Here is a 16199-nt window from a genome sequence, read left to right as displayed (position 1 = left end):
AGGCTGGGTTTACGTAAAGGGAAGGTCAGGAGGAGCTAGACAATATGTTTCAGTTTGTGTTTCCCACAAAGTAAAACACAACTTGACCATCCGTGCCTGGGGCTGCTTTGAGACAGAAGTATATGAAGGAGAGCAGCTGGCTGCCAGTCACTCACAGGACAAAATCCCCACCTCCTCCCATCCTCTCTCCACCCACCCCCACCACCAACAGACCTTCACTCCCATCGCCTGGGTTCAATTATTCCCTGTTGCTCCCTCTAATCCTGTTTACTCCTGATTCTGCTCCGGGTTTTGTCTCCAGCTCTCAAAGTGGGCAGGACCGAGAGCAGCAAATAACAATAATTCCTTGATGTGGAGATGCCGGCGTTGGACTGGGGTGGGCACAGTAAGAAGTCTAACACCAGTTTAAAGTCCAACAGGTTTGTTTCGAATTGCTAGCTGTCAGAGCACTGCTCCTTCCTCAGGTGAATTCCGTGATTATTGCAGTGAACGTCATGAAGGAATTACTGAACTGAATATGTTCAGTAGCGGAGCAGGAACATTGAAACTGAAAGTGGTTTGGATCAGGAAGTGCTGAGTGTGAACATGGCTTCCAGACAGCAGGAGGGAAGTTTGTCCGAGGATTTAATTTGTTCCATTTGTCTTGATTTCTTCACTGATCCGGTTTTACTGGAGTGTGGACACAACTTCTGCTGCTCCTGTATCACCGAGTGTTGGGAAAAGAAGGAGAGAAACTCCTGCCCGGAATTTAGGCAGGAGTTTCCAGAAAGAATCCTCAGGGCCAATCGGATCTTAGTGAATCTGGCTGAGAAAGCTCGAAAATTAAAGCTGAATGGGAAAGAGAAGGAAAGTAAACTTCACTGTGAGGAACATCAGGAAGAACTGAAGCTGTTTTGTGAAACTGACAAGAAATTGATCTGTGTGATTTGTATAGTTTCGCGGGAACACAGAGAACACCGCTTCATCCCGATTAAAGAAGCTGTTAAAATCTTCAAGGTAAAAGGGAACAGATTTGATCCCCTGATTATCTGATCACATTTTCAGGATCTAACACTTTTTTTTCTGATTTTCTCTCCCAATCCCAGGATGGGGTGAAATCTTCCTTAGATTCTCTCACAGAGAAGAAATCGACGGTTCTCGAAATGGAGCAGCAGCAGAAACAGAAGATTTCCCAAATTAGGGTAAAGTCTCCCTGTGCTGAGCTTCCAAATTTAATTCATTATTTTGTTGTTTTTATTACAGAAACATATTATTTTTAATGTTTCTTCTTGTAGAAACAGTCGGTCAGTCTGCAGAGCCACATCACATCCGAGTTCACTAAAATGCACCAGATTCTCACTGAGAAAGAGCAGCGTTTCATCCGAGATCTCAGGGAAGAAGAGGAAAAAATTCTAAAAACAATGGAGGAAAATCTTTGTGAAATTCAGGAGAATTTAAATTCTATTCAGGAGAAACTCTCAAAGTTGGAAAACCAGTTGGAACAAAAAGACGGAGTGAGATTTCTGAAGGTGAGGGATTATATTTCAGTTTAGTTCAGTGAAAGTTCACAGTCACAACATGATCCACATGAGCCTCCTCCCATCCTACTTCATTTCCCTGTCAATATATCCTTCTGTTCCTTTCTCCCTTATCTGTTTATCCAGCTTCTCCTTAAATGTATCCCTGGCTTTCCCTGGCTGGGTGGAATTTAATGCTGTTCCCCCCAGGGTACATTTAGTCAGGGTGTGGGGTGAGTGGAAGGGGACATGGGGAATGACACTGTGGAGTTTCTGTTGTCTTTCCATCTCTGCACAGATTAGGTCCGTGGTGGTAAGTCTTGTGGGACAGCCTTCCTGTAACCAATTCAGCCCCTTCACAGGGCAATGAATGTTCTCATCCTGCTGTCACTGGTATTCCCTCAGCAATGAGCAGGGGTCTCACAATACGGGAAGCCTGAAAATCAAACCCTGTTGGGGTTACTGGTGGGATTCTGGGAGGGGATGAGGGAGAGGTGGTGGGATTGAGGATGTAGCGGGAATGCCCTTGTTCAGTTGCACTGTGTACCTGATTGAGGGACTGTAAGAGGTTCACGCTCCCGTTTCCTCTGACTGATGGTTCTTGACTTGAGGATTTTGTAAAGGACAAAATTACACAGACACGGGGATTGGCTCAACCACAAACTTGTTGTTTAGTGAAAACACTCACAACACCCGAATACAAAGAGCTGTAAATAGTGTAAATAACATCACACAGCATTTAATTGTTTTTTCCAATTGAAATCCCTCCACAATTTAACCTCGGCTTCCACATAAACACACAAATCACCACAACTTATTTAAAAGCCTCTCCTGAAAATCCACAGACAAAACCCCACATTTCAGCCCAAACGTTCCTCAATTCAAACCCAAATCCCCCCAGGATTTGGTTTCATCATAGATTACCACAGAATTTACAGTGCAGAAGGAGGCCATTCGGCCCATCGAGTCTGCACCGGCTCTTGGAAAGAGCACCCTCCCCAAGGTCAACACCTCCACCCAGTCCCCATAACCCAGTAACCCCACCCAACACTAGGGCAATTTTGGACACTAAGGGCAATTTATCATGGCCAATCCACCTAACCTGCACATCTTTGGACTGTGGGAGGAAACCGGAGCACCCGGAGGAAACCCACGCACACACGGGGAGGATGTGCAGACTCCTCACAGACAGTGACCCCAGCCGGAATCGAACATGGGACCCTGGAGCTGTGACGCAATTGTGCTATCCACAATGCTACCGTTGGTTGTTACCCTTAAGTTATTTTAAAACCTCAGCCCCAATCCCCCTCGGATTTGGCTGACAAATTACAATTCCCCACCCGGCTGCTCCTTCTGGTGTGAATTGTAGGCCCGGGAGCCAGGTTGACCGTTCTTGACCCTCCTTCTTGACTGCAGTGCCAGACCCTTGGATCTTGTCCTTTTAATGATGATTCTTATCGGAATATCACAAACACATTTCCTGAAGCCATCCTGCTGGAGTGTCAGTGCTCAGCACCTTTCAATCTCTTTACACAGTCATTTTCAATCCCAGGGTCGCGGCGTTCCCGATCACGGGAAGTGGGACCCTCATAAAATCCAACCCATGGGGTTTAAACTGAATTGGAAAAGCAGCAGTTAATGATGTTGGAATCAGGTTTAAACTGGCTTCACAAACTCATTAATGAGACTAATTAACTTCCTGTCGCTAGTCCGGTGCATTGACCCCTTCCCGACTCTGACTTAATCCCGGGAGGTTGTCCTGCCATCGACAGACTGAGCCGTGTCCTCGCGTGTGATTCCCTGTGTCCGGACACCATGCTCGCTGCTGTGACAGACTGGAGTAAATTCCACCCCGTGTGATAGTGAGTTCCACAATCCCATCACTCTCTCGGGAAAGAAGTTTCTCCTGAACTCCCGATTGGATTTATTTGTAACTTTATGGTTGTGTTATGTAATTTGGAAGAACACAAGCTGCCACTTGATGCAGTTTTGAGTAAAAGTTGCTCCAAACTTTGAAGTGAGTTCAATGTGTTTTATTAAACTATTAGCACAGTTCTCAATGAGTTCGACTCTCTGCTAATCTAAATGTAGTAACTCAGTCTAACTGAACCAGCCTTGCTCTAAGCCACGTGCTGGGGTGTGATGCTGAGGATACACCCTGTCTCACTCTGTAGATGTTGGTCTGTGGAAAGAGGCGGGGTGTGAGTGCCTCATCCCTTTTATAGTGAGATACCACCCCTCAGTGTCCTGACTGCTCATTGGTCGTGTCCAAATTCTATGTGTTCCATAGCTGCATGTTTGCATATCTTAGAACACAGTACGAAGTCTTACAACACCAGGTTAAAGTCCAGCAGGTTTGTTTCGATGTCACTAGCTTTCGGAGCGCTGCTCCTTCCTCAGGTGAAGAGGTATGTTCCAGAAACACATATATAGACAAATTCAAAGATGCCAAACAATGCTAGGAATGCGACCATTAGCAGGTGATTAAATCCTTACAGATCCAGAGATGGGGTAACCCCAGGTTAAAGAGGTGTGAATTGTATCAAGCCAGGACAGTTGGTAGGAGTTCGCAGGCCAGATGGTGGGGGAGGAATGTAATGCGACATGCATTCCAGGTCCCGGTTGAGGCCGCACTCATGTGTGCGGAACTTGGCTATAAGTTTCTGCTTGGCGATTCTGCGTTGTCGCGGGTCCTTAGAACATACTGTCCAGAAGGAGGCCATTCGGCCCATCGAGTCTGCACCGGCCCACTTAAGCCCTCACTTCCACTCTAATCCCATAACCCAATAACCCCCCACAAACCTTTTTGGACACTAAGGGCAATTTAGCATGGCCAATCCACCTAACCTGCACGTCTTTGGACTGTGGGAGGAAACCGGAGCACCCGGAGGAAACCCACGCAGACACGGGGAGAACATGCAGGGTCCGCACAGTTAGTGACCCAGTGGGGAATCGAACCAGGGACCCTGGTGCTGTGATGCCACTGTGCTCGCCACTTGTGCTATCGTGCTACTATATCATGACATATCTTATGTTTCTATCCATATTTCTGGATTCTCTACAGTGTAAACATCTTCACTGAATCTATCAAACCCGACCCCTTTCATCATTTGAAAGATCTCTATCAGGTCTTCTCTTTTCTACAGTAAAGTTGATCAATCTTTGCTGTTAGTTGAAGCCTCTCAGTTGCTGTCAATCTTTTTGATACTTTCTCCTGTGCTTCAATATCCTTTGTGGAACATCCTCTTTCTATTCCATGTCTGCAGCAATGGAAATTGACAATTCTCAGCAGCTTGTAACAATGTGAGGGTCATTTCTGCTTTCTGGATATAGGCAGTCCGTCTCTGTCAACTCAGATTTGTGTTTTGTTTATTTCAGGAGGAAGCATCTCGGAAGAGGAGGTAGGACATGATCTTTACTGAAACTCAGGGCAAGTTGGTAAAATTACTCAGCAAAGTGTTTATGATCAAATTATAATCAACTCTTTAATATTTACAGGATTAGCGATGAGGGTAAAATTCTGTCACTAGCAGATGGTGTCCTGTCCATCGGAAAATACAACAGCCCTTTCCCGTTCCCAGTGTGGAGAGAAATGCTGGATGTCATTAACCCTGGTAAAACTCAGATAAGTTCCTCTGTCCTGATTTATATCTTATATTTCAATCATTATCCATATAAATATCACAGACACCGGGCGGGATTCTCCGGTCCGCCAGCCCCCTTTTCCTGGGCAGCGGCCCTCACCGGCAGCGGGATTCTCCGTCTACGTCACCTGCCAATGGGATTGCCCATTGTGGCCACCCCACACCGCCGGGAAACCCGCGGGCGTGGGAGCGCTGCTGGCGCAACGGAGAATCCGTCGGCAGGGAGTATGTTTAAGAGCTTTGTTATAAAGAAATGAGGATAAAAATGGTCCTGATTGGAATTAAAGTCTGATTCATGCACCTAATCCACATTCTAAACATCATTCTCAGCTCGGTCAGCTGAAACTGTCAGCTCCCCAAACATCACCAATACAGGAACTCTCAGATGAAGCTCTGTCTCCAGAACCCATCGATACTTTACAAACTTCAGCAAGTGGAAACTCCGCCATTCCCAGCTGAACCTTTCCTCCCCGAAAATCCCAGAGTGACCGTATTTAACCGCGTATTTCCCGGCGCTCGCAGTGCCGAGAAACACATGGCGATAAAACGCCCCCCACGTTGGGTAAGGTGCCTGTGGGGAACGCGGGGCCGAGGCCGCTCATCGCCCCGTTTTGTGCAGTGAGGAGCTCCGCTTGCCCGAACTCCTCAGTGCAGCGAGAGATCGGGACACCATTTTAAAATGATATCCCGATCTCCCAGGCCACCGACGCCACCCCGACACCCCCCCTCCCAAGCACCAACTCACTTTGGGAGGGTCCCCAGCTCCCCCCGCAACACACACGCTGGACACCCCCAGCCCGATCACCAGCACACAGAAAATGGCAGCTTGGCACATTGGCAGTGACAGCCTGGCAGTGCCCTTGTCAGCTAGCAGTGTGATGCGACCATCAATTCACTCAAAGACACGAGGAGAAGTAAACCGTGGTTTTAATCAGCTTAGAACAGTGCCTGCCTGCGACTGGTACAATACTGGGAACCGCCTGCAGGTCAGCTGCTCTTTATACTTCCTTTCAAGGGGAGGAGCCATGGGCAGAGCCCGTACATGCCCCAACATATCCCCCTGTGGGTGAAGCCACACAATGGCCCATAGGTGGAGCCCACAGGGTTAACAACATAACACAACAGCAGAACATGATACAAATGCACTGGTGAATTATTAGCACTATACATTCCCCACACAGGGCCACCTGGGTGCCTGTGTGCTTTGTTTGGGGTGAGCTCTGCTATTCCCCTGCTTCCCCTGCAGTGGGGCTGAGCTTCTGATGAGTGAACTGAGGAGTGGCAGCACCTGGTGTGTCACTGATTGAGCTTGGCCACGCCCATCCCGGTGATGGCTCAGCCGGGGTCTGAGGCTTTCCAGAGGGGCGGCCTGGGTGGCTCCCAAATGACCAGAGGCTCTGTGAACATTTCCAGGACACAGTGAGCAGTCAGCAGAGTGAGCAGCCAGGGGCCTGTGAGTAGCACCAAAGGGGGGTGTTTAAAACCCAGACTGCAGCAATGGGGGTCTGAGCCAGGCCACCCCGATCCCGAGGGGGACACCCCGAGTGCACAGAGCTGTCACCAAGTCGCTCCCCGTTACTCCCCCGGCCCAGGCAGCCCCCCCAGCAAGTCCCACAATTATTGAGGCTGTTTGAGGGGTTTTTCCCCTCTCTCTGCCCCTCAGCAGCCATGGAGCCCAGTCCCCGTTTGTAAATACTTGCACTAATTCACACCCGCATGACTTCTGCCTGAGAGGGGCGGAGCATCGTGGAAGGGCGGAGCATACTGTGTCCAATCCGCTGATTAGATTTAACTCTATGTAAATGAGGGTGTGACATGGGCCCGCTGCAGGGCACAAACTTTGATTTCACCGCCAGGGAGGGACTGGAGCCTGGCGTCGGAATCAGTGCCGGGCACAAACCTCGATTTGTGCATTACGCCCGATTCTCCGCCCGATCGCACTTCCGGTGCCGTGAAGGGGAGAGTCCGCCATATTTGTTTCCACGGAGCAGAACGGAAATATCTCGGTGTTGAGATCTTCATCTAAATTTGAGAAGAGATTCGTTTATTTTGTTGATGTCTCCCACACCCCAGTTTTACACACACACACACAGTTACACACACACACAGTTTTACACACACAGTTACAGACACACACACAGTTACACACACCCCACAGTTTTACACACACAGTTACAGACACACACACACACACAGTTACAGACACACACACACACACACAGTTACAGACACACACACACACACAGTTACAGACACACACACAAACACACACACAGTTACAGACACACAGTTACACGCACACAGTTACATACACAATTACACACAGTTACACACAGAGTTAGACACACACACAGTTACACACACACAGTTACACACAAAGTTACACACACACACAGTTACACACGCACAGTTACAGATACACACACACACACAGTTACACACACACAGCTGCAGACACACACACACACACAGTTACATACACACACAGTTACACACACACAGTTACACGCACACACAGTTACATACACACACAATTACACACACACAGTTACACACACAGTTAGACACGCACACAGTTACACACACACACAGTTACACACGCACAGTTACATACACATGCACACAATTAGACACACACACCCACACACACCGACACACACAAAGTTACACACACAGACACACACACACAGTTACACACACACACAGTTACACACGCACAGTTACAGACACACACACACACAGTTACACACACACACAGTTGCAGACACACACACACACAGTTACACACACACACAGTTACACACACACACAATTACACACACAGTTAGACACACACACAGTTACACACACACAGTTAGACACACACAAAGTTAAACACACAGTTACACACAAAGTTACACACACACACACAGTTACACACGCACAGTTACACACACTGCACACAATTACACACACACAGTTACACACACACCCACACACACACGCACCGACGCACACAAGGTTCCACACACACACACACACACACAGTTACACACACAGTTACACACACACACAGTTACGCACACACACAGTTACACGCAGTTACACACACACAGTTACACACAGTTACACCCCCCCACACACAGTTACACACACGCACACAGTTACACACAATTACACACACGCAGTTACACACACACACAGTTACACGCACACACAGTTACACGCACACACAGTTACACGCAGACACACAGTTATACACATACATAGTTACACACACACGCACACACAGTTACACGCACACAGTTACACACACACACAGTTTCACACACCCACACCGTTACACACACACAGTTTCACACCCACCCACACAGTTACACACACACAGTTACACACAGTTATACACACACACACACACAGTTTCACACACACTTACACACAGTTACACACACACATACACAGTTACACACACACATACACAGTCACCCACACACACACACAGTTACACGCACACACACAGCTGAGGAGTGGCAGCACCTGGTGTGTCACTGATTGAGCTTGGCCACGCCCATCCCGGTGATGGCTCAGCCGGGGTCTGAGGCTTTCCAGAGGGGCGGCCTGGGTGGCTCCCAAATGACCAGAGGCTCTGTGAACATTTCCAGGACACAGTGAGCAGTCAGCAGAGTGAGCAGCCAGGGGCCTGTGAGTAGCACCAAAGGGGTGTGTTTAAAACCCAGACTGCAGCAATGGGGGTCTGAGCCAGGCCACCCCGATCCCGAGGGGGACACCCTGAGTGCACAGACCTGTCACCAAGTCGCTCCCCGTTCCTCCCCCCAGCCCAGGCAGCCCCCCAGCAAGTCCGACAATTATTGAGGCTGTTTGAGGGGTTTTTCCCCTCTCTCTGCCCCTCAGCAGCCATGGAGCCCAGTCCCCGTTTGTAAATACTTGCACTAATTCACACTCGCCAGACTTCTGCCTGAGAGGGGCGGAGCATCGTGGAAGGGCGGAGCATACTGTGTCCAATCCGCTGATTAGATTTAAATCTATGTAAATGAGGGTGTTACATGGGCCCGCTGCAGGGCACAAAATTTGATTTCACCGCCAGGGAGGGACTGGAGCCTTGCGTCGGAATCAGTGCCGGGCACAAACCTCGATTTGTGCATTAAGCCCGATTCTCCGCCCGATCGCACTTCCGGTGCCGTGAAGCGGAGAATCCGCCATATTTGTTTCCACGGAGCAGAACGGAAATATCTCAGTGTTGAGATCTTCATCTAAATTTGAGAAGAGATTCGTTTATTTTGTTGATGTCACCCACACCCCACACACGCAGTTACACACACACACACACACACACACACAGTTACACACACACACACACACACACACACACACAGTTACACACACAGTTACACACACACACACAGTTACACACACCCCACAGTTTTACACACACAGTTACAGACACACACACAGTTACACACACCCCACAGTTTTACACACACAGTTACAGACACACACACACACAGTTACAGACACACACACACACACACAGTTACAGACACACACACACACACAGTTACAGACACACACACACAAACACACACACTGTTACAGACACACAGTTACACGCACACAGTTACACACACAATTACACACAGTTACACACAGAGTTAGACACACACACAGTTACACACACACAGTTACACACACACACAGTTACACACGCACAGTTACAGACACACACACACACACAGTTACATACACACACAGTTACACACACACAGTTACACGCACACACAGTTACATACACACACAATTACACACACACAGTTGCACACACACACAGTTACACACACACACAGTTACACACGCACAGTTACATACACATGCACACAATTAGACACACACACCCACACACACCGACACACACAAAGCTACACACACAGACACACACACACAGTTACACACACACACAGTTACACACGCACAGTTACAGACACACACACACACAGTTACACACACACACAGTTGCAGACACACACACACACAGTTACACACACACACAGTTACACACACACACAATTACACACACAGTTAGACACACACACAGTTACACACACACAGTTAGACACACACAAAGTTAAACACACAGTTACACACAAAGTTACACACACACAAAGTTACACACGCACAGTTACACACACTGCACACAATTGCACACACACAGTTACACACACACCCACACACCGACGCACACAAGGTTCCACACACACACACACACACAGTTACACACACACAGTTACACACACAGTTACACACACACACAGTTACGCACACACACACAGCTACACGCAGTTACACACACACAGTTACACACAGTTACACCCCCCCACACACAGTTACACACACGCACACAGTTACACACAATTACACACACGCAGTTACACACACACACAGTTACACGCACACACAGTTACACGCACACACAGTTACACGCAGACACACAGTTATACACATACATAGTTACACACACACGCACACACAGTTACACGCACACAGTTACACACACACACAGTTTCACACACCCACACCGTTACACACACACAGTTTCACACCCACCCACACAGTTACACACACACAGTTACACACAGTTATACACACACACACACACAGTTTCACACACACTTACACACAGTTACACACACACATACACAGTTACACACACACATACACAGTCACCCACACACACACACAGTTACACGCACACACACAACTGAGGAGTGGCAGCACCTGGTGTGTCACTGATTGAGCTTGGCCACGCCCATCCCGGTGATGGCTCAGCCGGGGTCTGAGGCTTTCCAGAGGGGCGGCCTGGGTGGCTCCCAAATGACCAGAGGCTCTGTGAACATTTCCAGGACACAGTGAGCAGTCAGCAGAGTGAGCAGCCAGGGGCCTGTGAGTAGCACCAAAGGGGTGTGTTTAAAACCCAGACTGCAGCAATGGGGGTCTGAGCCAGGCCACCCCGATCCCGAGGGGGACACCCCGAGTGCACAGACCTGTCACCAAGTCGCTCCCCGTTACTCCCCCCAGCCCAGGCAGCCCCCCAGCAAGTCCGACAATTATTGAGGCTGTTTGAGGGGTTTTTCCCCTCTCTCTGCCCCTCAGCAGCCATGGAGCCCAGTCCCCGTTTGTAAATACTTGCACTAATTCACACCCGCGAGACTTCTGCCTGAGAGGGGCGGAGCATCGTGGAAGGGCGGAGCATACTGTGTCCAATCCGCTGATTAGATTTAAATCTATGTAAATGAGGGTGTTACATGGGCCCGCTGCAGGGAACAAACTTTGATTTCACCGCCAGGGAGGGACTGGAGCCTGGCGTCAGAATCAGTGCCGGGCACAAACCTCGATTTGTGCATTACGCCCGATTCTCCGCCCGATCGCACTTCCGGTGCCGTGAAGCGGAGAATCCGCCATATTTGATTCCACGGAGCAGAACGGAAATATCTCGGTGTTGAGATCTTCATCTAAATTTGAGAAGAGATTCGTTTATTTTGTTGATGTCACCCACACCCCACACACGCAGTTACACACACACACACACACACACACAGTTACACACACAGTTACACACACACACAGTTACACACACCCCACAGTTTTACACACACAGTTACAGACACACACACAGTTACACACACCCCACAGTTTTACACACACAGTTACAGACACACACACACACACAGTTACAGACACACACACACACACACAGTTACAGACACACACACACACACAGTTACAGACACACACACACAAACACACACACAGTTACAGACACACAGTTACACGCACACAGTTACACACACAATTACACACAGTTACACACAGAGTTAGACACACACACAGTTACACACACACAGTTACACACGCACAGTTACAGATACACACACACACACAGTTACACACACACAGCTGCAGACACACACACACACACAGTTACATACACACACAGTTACACACACACAGTTACACGCACACACAGTTACATACACACACAATTACACACACACAGTTGCACATACAGTTAGACACACACACAGTTACACACACACACAGTTACACACGCACAGTTACATACACATGCACACAATTAGACACACACACCCACACACACCGACACACACAAAGCTACACACACAGACACACACACACAGTTACACACACACACAGTTACACACGCACAGTTACAGACACACACACACACAGTTACACACACACAGTTGCAGACACACACACACACACAGTTACACACACACACAGTTACACACACACACAATTACACACACAGTTAGACACACACACAGTTACACACACACAGTTAGACACACACAAAGTTAAACACACAGTTACACACAAAGTTACACACACACACAGTTACACACGCACAGTTACACACACTGCACACAATTACACACACACAGTTACACACACACCCACACACCGACGCACACAAGGGGCGTCATTCTCCGCCGGCGGGAGTCTCCGTTCTGCCGGCGCCCGGGGGTTTCCCGACGGCGTGGGGCTGCCCCACAATGGGAAACCCCATTGACCGGCCGGCGTTACGCAGACTCCCGCCGGCCGGTCAGCGCAGAAATGTGGCGGGGCAGGTAGGAGAATTTCGCCCAAGGTTCCACACACACACACACACACACAGTTACACACACACAGTTACACACACAGTTACACACACACACAGTTACGCACACACACACAGTTACACGCAGTTACACACACACAGTTACACACAGTTACACCCCCCACACACAGTTACACACACGCACACAGTTACACACAGTTACACACACGCAGTTACACACACACACAGTTACACGCACACACAGTTACACGCACACACAGTTACACGCAGACACACAGTTATACACATACATAGTTACACACACACGCACACACAGTTACACGCACACAGTTACACACACACACAGTTTCACACACCCACACCGTTACACAAACACAGTTTCACACCCACCCACACAGTTACACACACACAGTTACACACAGTTATACACACACACACACACAGTTTCACACACACTTACACACAGTTACACACACACATACACAGTTACACACACACATACACAGTCACCCACACACACACACAGTTACACGCACACACACAGTTACACACACACACACAGTTACACACTCACAGTTACACACACAGTTACACATACACACATAGTTACTCACACGCACAGATAGTCTCTCCCCGATCCCCAGTGACTCTCCCCCGATCCCCAGTAAGTCTTTCCCCTGAACCCGTGAGTCTCTCCCCCGATCCCCAGTGAGTCTCTCCCCCCGATCCCCAGTGAATCTCCCCGATCCCCAGTGACTCTCCCCCTGATCCCCAGTGAGTCTCCCCCCCCGATCCCCAGTGAGTATCTCCCCGATCCCCAGTGAGTCTCTCCCCCCGATCCCCAGTGAGTCTCTCCCCCGATCCCGTGTGTCTCTCCCCCGATCCCCAGTGAGTCTCTCCCCCCGATCCCCAGTGAGCCTCGCCAATCCCCAGTGACTCTCGCCCTGATCCCCAGAGTCTCCCCCGATCCCCAGTGACTCTCCCCCTGATCCCCAATGAGTCTCCCCCCCGAGCCCCAGTGAGTATCTCCCCGATCCCCAGTGAGTCTCTCCCCCCGATCCCCAGTGAGTCTCTCCCCCGATTCCCAGTGTGTCTCTCCCCCGATCACCAGTGAGTCTCTCCCCGATCCCCAGTGAGCCTCTGCCCGATCTCCAGTGAGTCTCCCCACCGATCCCCAGTGAGTCATTCCCCGATCCCCAATGAGTCTCTCCCCAATCCGCAGTGAGTCTCTCCCCCCGATCCCCAGTGAGACTCCCCCGATCCCCAGTGACTCTCCCCCGATCCCCAGTGAGTCTCCTCCCGATCCCCAGTGAGTCTCCCCCTGATCCCCAGTGAGTCTCCCTCCGATCCCCAGTAAGTCTACCCCGATCCCTACTGAGACTCTCCCCCGATCCCCAGTGAATCCCCCCCAATCCCCAGTGAGTCTCTGCCCGATCCCCAGTGAGTCTCTCCCCCCGATCCCCAGTGAGTCTGTCCCCCCGATCCCCAGTGAGTCTCACCCGATCCCCAGTGAGTCTCTCTCCGATCCCCAGTGAGACTCTCACCCTGATCCCCAGTGAGTCTCTCCCCCGATCCCCAGTCTCTCCCCCCATCCCCAGTGAGTCTCCCCCCGATCCCAAGTGAGTCTCCCCCCCCAAAACGCAGTGAGTCTCTCCCCGCCGAAACCCAGTGAGTCTCTTCCCCACGATCCCCAGTGAGTTCCCCCCGAAACTCACTGAGTCTCTCCCTCCGAAACCCAGTGAGTCTCTCCCCCCGATCCCCACTGAGTCTCTCCCCGATCCCCAGTGAGTCTCTCCCCCCCGATCCTCAGTGAGGCTCTCCCCCCGATCCCCAGTGAGTCTCTCCCCCCCGATCCTCAGTGAGTCTCTCCCCCCGATCCCCAGTGAGTCTGTCCCCCCCGAAACCCAGTAAGTCTCTCCCCCGATCCCCAGTGAGTCTCCCTCCCGATCCCCAGTGAGCCTCTCCCCCGATCCCCAGTGAGTCTCTCCCCCCGAAACCCAGTAAGTCTCTCCCCCCGATCCCCAGTGAGTCTCCTCCCCGATGCCCAGTGAGTCTCTCCCCCCGATCCCCAGTGAGTCTCGTCCCCGCTCCCCAGTGACTCTCCCCCTGATCCTCAGTCTCTCCCCGATCTGCAGTGAGTGTCTCCCCGATCCCCAGTTAGTCTCTCCCCCGATCCCCAGTGAGTCTCCCCCGATCCCCAGTGAGTCTCCCCGATCCCCAGTGAGTCTCCCCCTGATCCCCAGTGAGTCTCCCCCGATCCCCAGTGAGTCTCTCCCCGATCCCCAGTGAGTCTCCCCCTGATCCCTAGTGGGTCTCCACCGATCCCCAGTGAGTCTCCCCCGATCTCCAGTGAGTCTCCCTCCCGATCCCCAGTGAGCCTCTCCCCCGATCCCCAGTGAGTCTCTCCCCCCCGAAACCCTGTAAGTATCTCCCCCCGATCCCCAGTGAGTCTCCTCCCCGATGCCCAGTGAGTCTCTCCCCCCGATCCCCAGTGAGTCTCGCCCCCCGATATCCAGTGACTCTCCCCCTGATCCCCAGTCTCTCCCCGATCTGCAGTGAGTGTCTCCCCGATCCCCAGTTAGTCTCGCCCCCGATCCCCAGTGAGTCTCTCCCCGATCCCCAGTGAGTCTCCCCCTGATCCCCAGTGAGTCTCCCCGATGCCCAGTGAGTCTCCCCCTGATCCCCAGTGAGTCTCCCCCGATCCCCAGTGCGTCTCTCCCCGATCCCCAGTGAGTTTCCCCCTGATAGCTAGTGGGTCTCTCCCCGATCCCGAGTGAGTCTACCCCCCCCCCGATCCCCAGTGAGTCTCGCCCCCCCCCCGATCCCCAGTGACTCTCCCCCTGATCCCCAGTCTCTCCCCGATTCCCAGTGAGTCTCCCCCCGATCCCCAGTGAGTCTCTCCCCTCGATCCCCAGTGAGTCTCCCCCCGATCCCCAGTGGGACTCTCCCCCCGATCCCGAGTGCGACTCTCCCCCGAACCCGTGAGTCTCTCCCCCGATCCCCAGTGAGACTCTCCCCACGATCCCGTGAGTCTCTCCCCGATCCGCAGTGAGTGTCTCCCCGATCCCCAGTGAGTCTCTCCCCCGATCCCCAGTGAGTCTCTCCCCGATCCCCAGTGAGTCTCCCCCTGATCCCCAGTGAGTCTCCCCCGATCCCCAGTGACTCTCCCCGATCCCCAGTGAGTCTCCCCCTGATCCCCAGTGAGTCTCCCCCGATCCCCAGTGAGTCTCCCCCCGATCCCCAGTGAGTCTCCCCTGATCCCCAGTTGGTCTCTCCCGGATCCCCAGCGAGTCTCTCCCCGATCCCCAGTGAGTCTCTCCCCGATCCCGAGTGAGCCTCTCCCCCCAATCCCCAGTGAGTCTCTCCCCGATCCCCAGCGGGTCTCTCCCCGATCCCCCGTGAGTCTCTCCCCGATCCCCAGTGAGT

At 51.3% G+C, this 16199-nt stretch overlaps 1 protein-coding gene across 1 annotated transcript in view; it reads left to right on the top strand.

The window, feature by feature from the left end:
- Positions 1-255: 255 nt before the first annotated feature.
- The window catches only part of LOC140390530 (zinc-binding protein A33-like), a 51556-nt gene continuing 35612 nt past the window's right edge, over positions 256-16199 (top strand). Inside the window, exons 1-5 of the mRNA XM_072475702.1 lie at positions 256-996; positions 1086-1181; positions 1275-1508; positions 4875-4897; positions 4995-5110. Of these exons, the coding sequence (XP_072331803.1) occupies positions 586-996; positions 1086-1181; positions 1275-1508; positions 4875-4897; positions 4995-5110 (880 nt within the window). The 5' untranslated portion in view covers positions 256-585. The remainder of the gene's footprint in view (positions 997-1085; positions 1182-1274; positions 1509-4874; positions 4898-4994; positions 5111-16199) is intronic.

Source organism: Scyliorhinus torazame, chromosome 14, assembly GCF_047496885.1.
Source record: "Scyliorhinus torazame isolate Kashiwa2021f chromosome 14, sScyTor2.1, whole genome shotgun sequence".
Taxonomy (NCBI): domain Eukaryota; kingdom Metazoa; phylum Chordata; class Chondrichthyes; order Carcharhiniformes; family Scyliorhinidae; genus Scyliorhinus; species Scyliorhinus torazame.
This window is presented reverse-complemented; position numbering and strand designations above follow the sequence as displayed.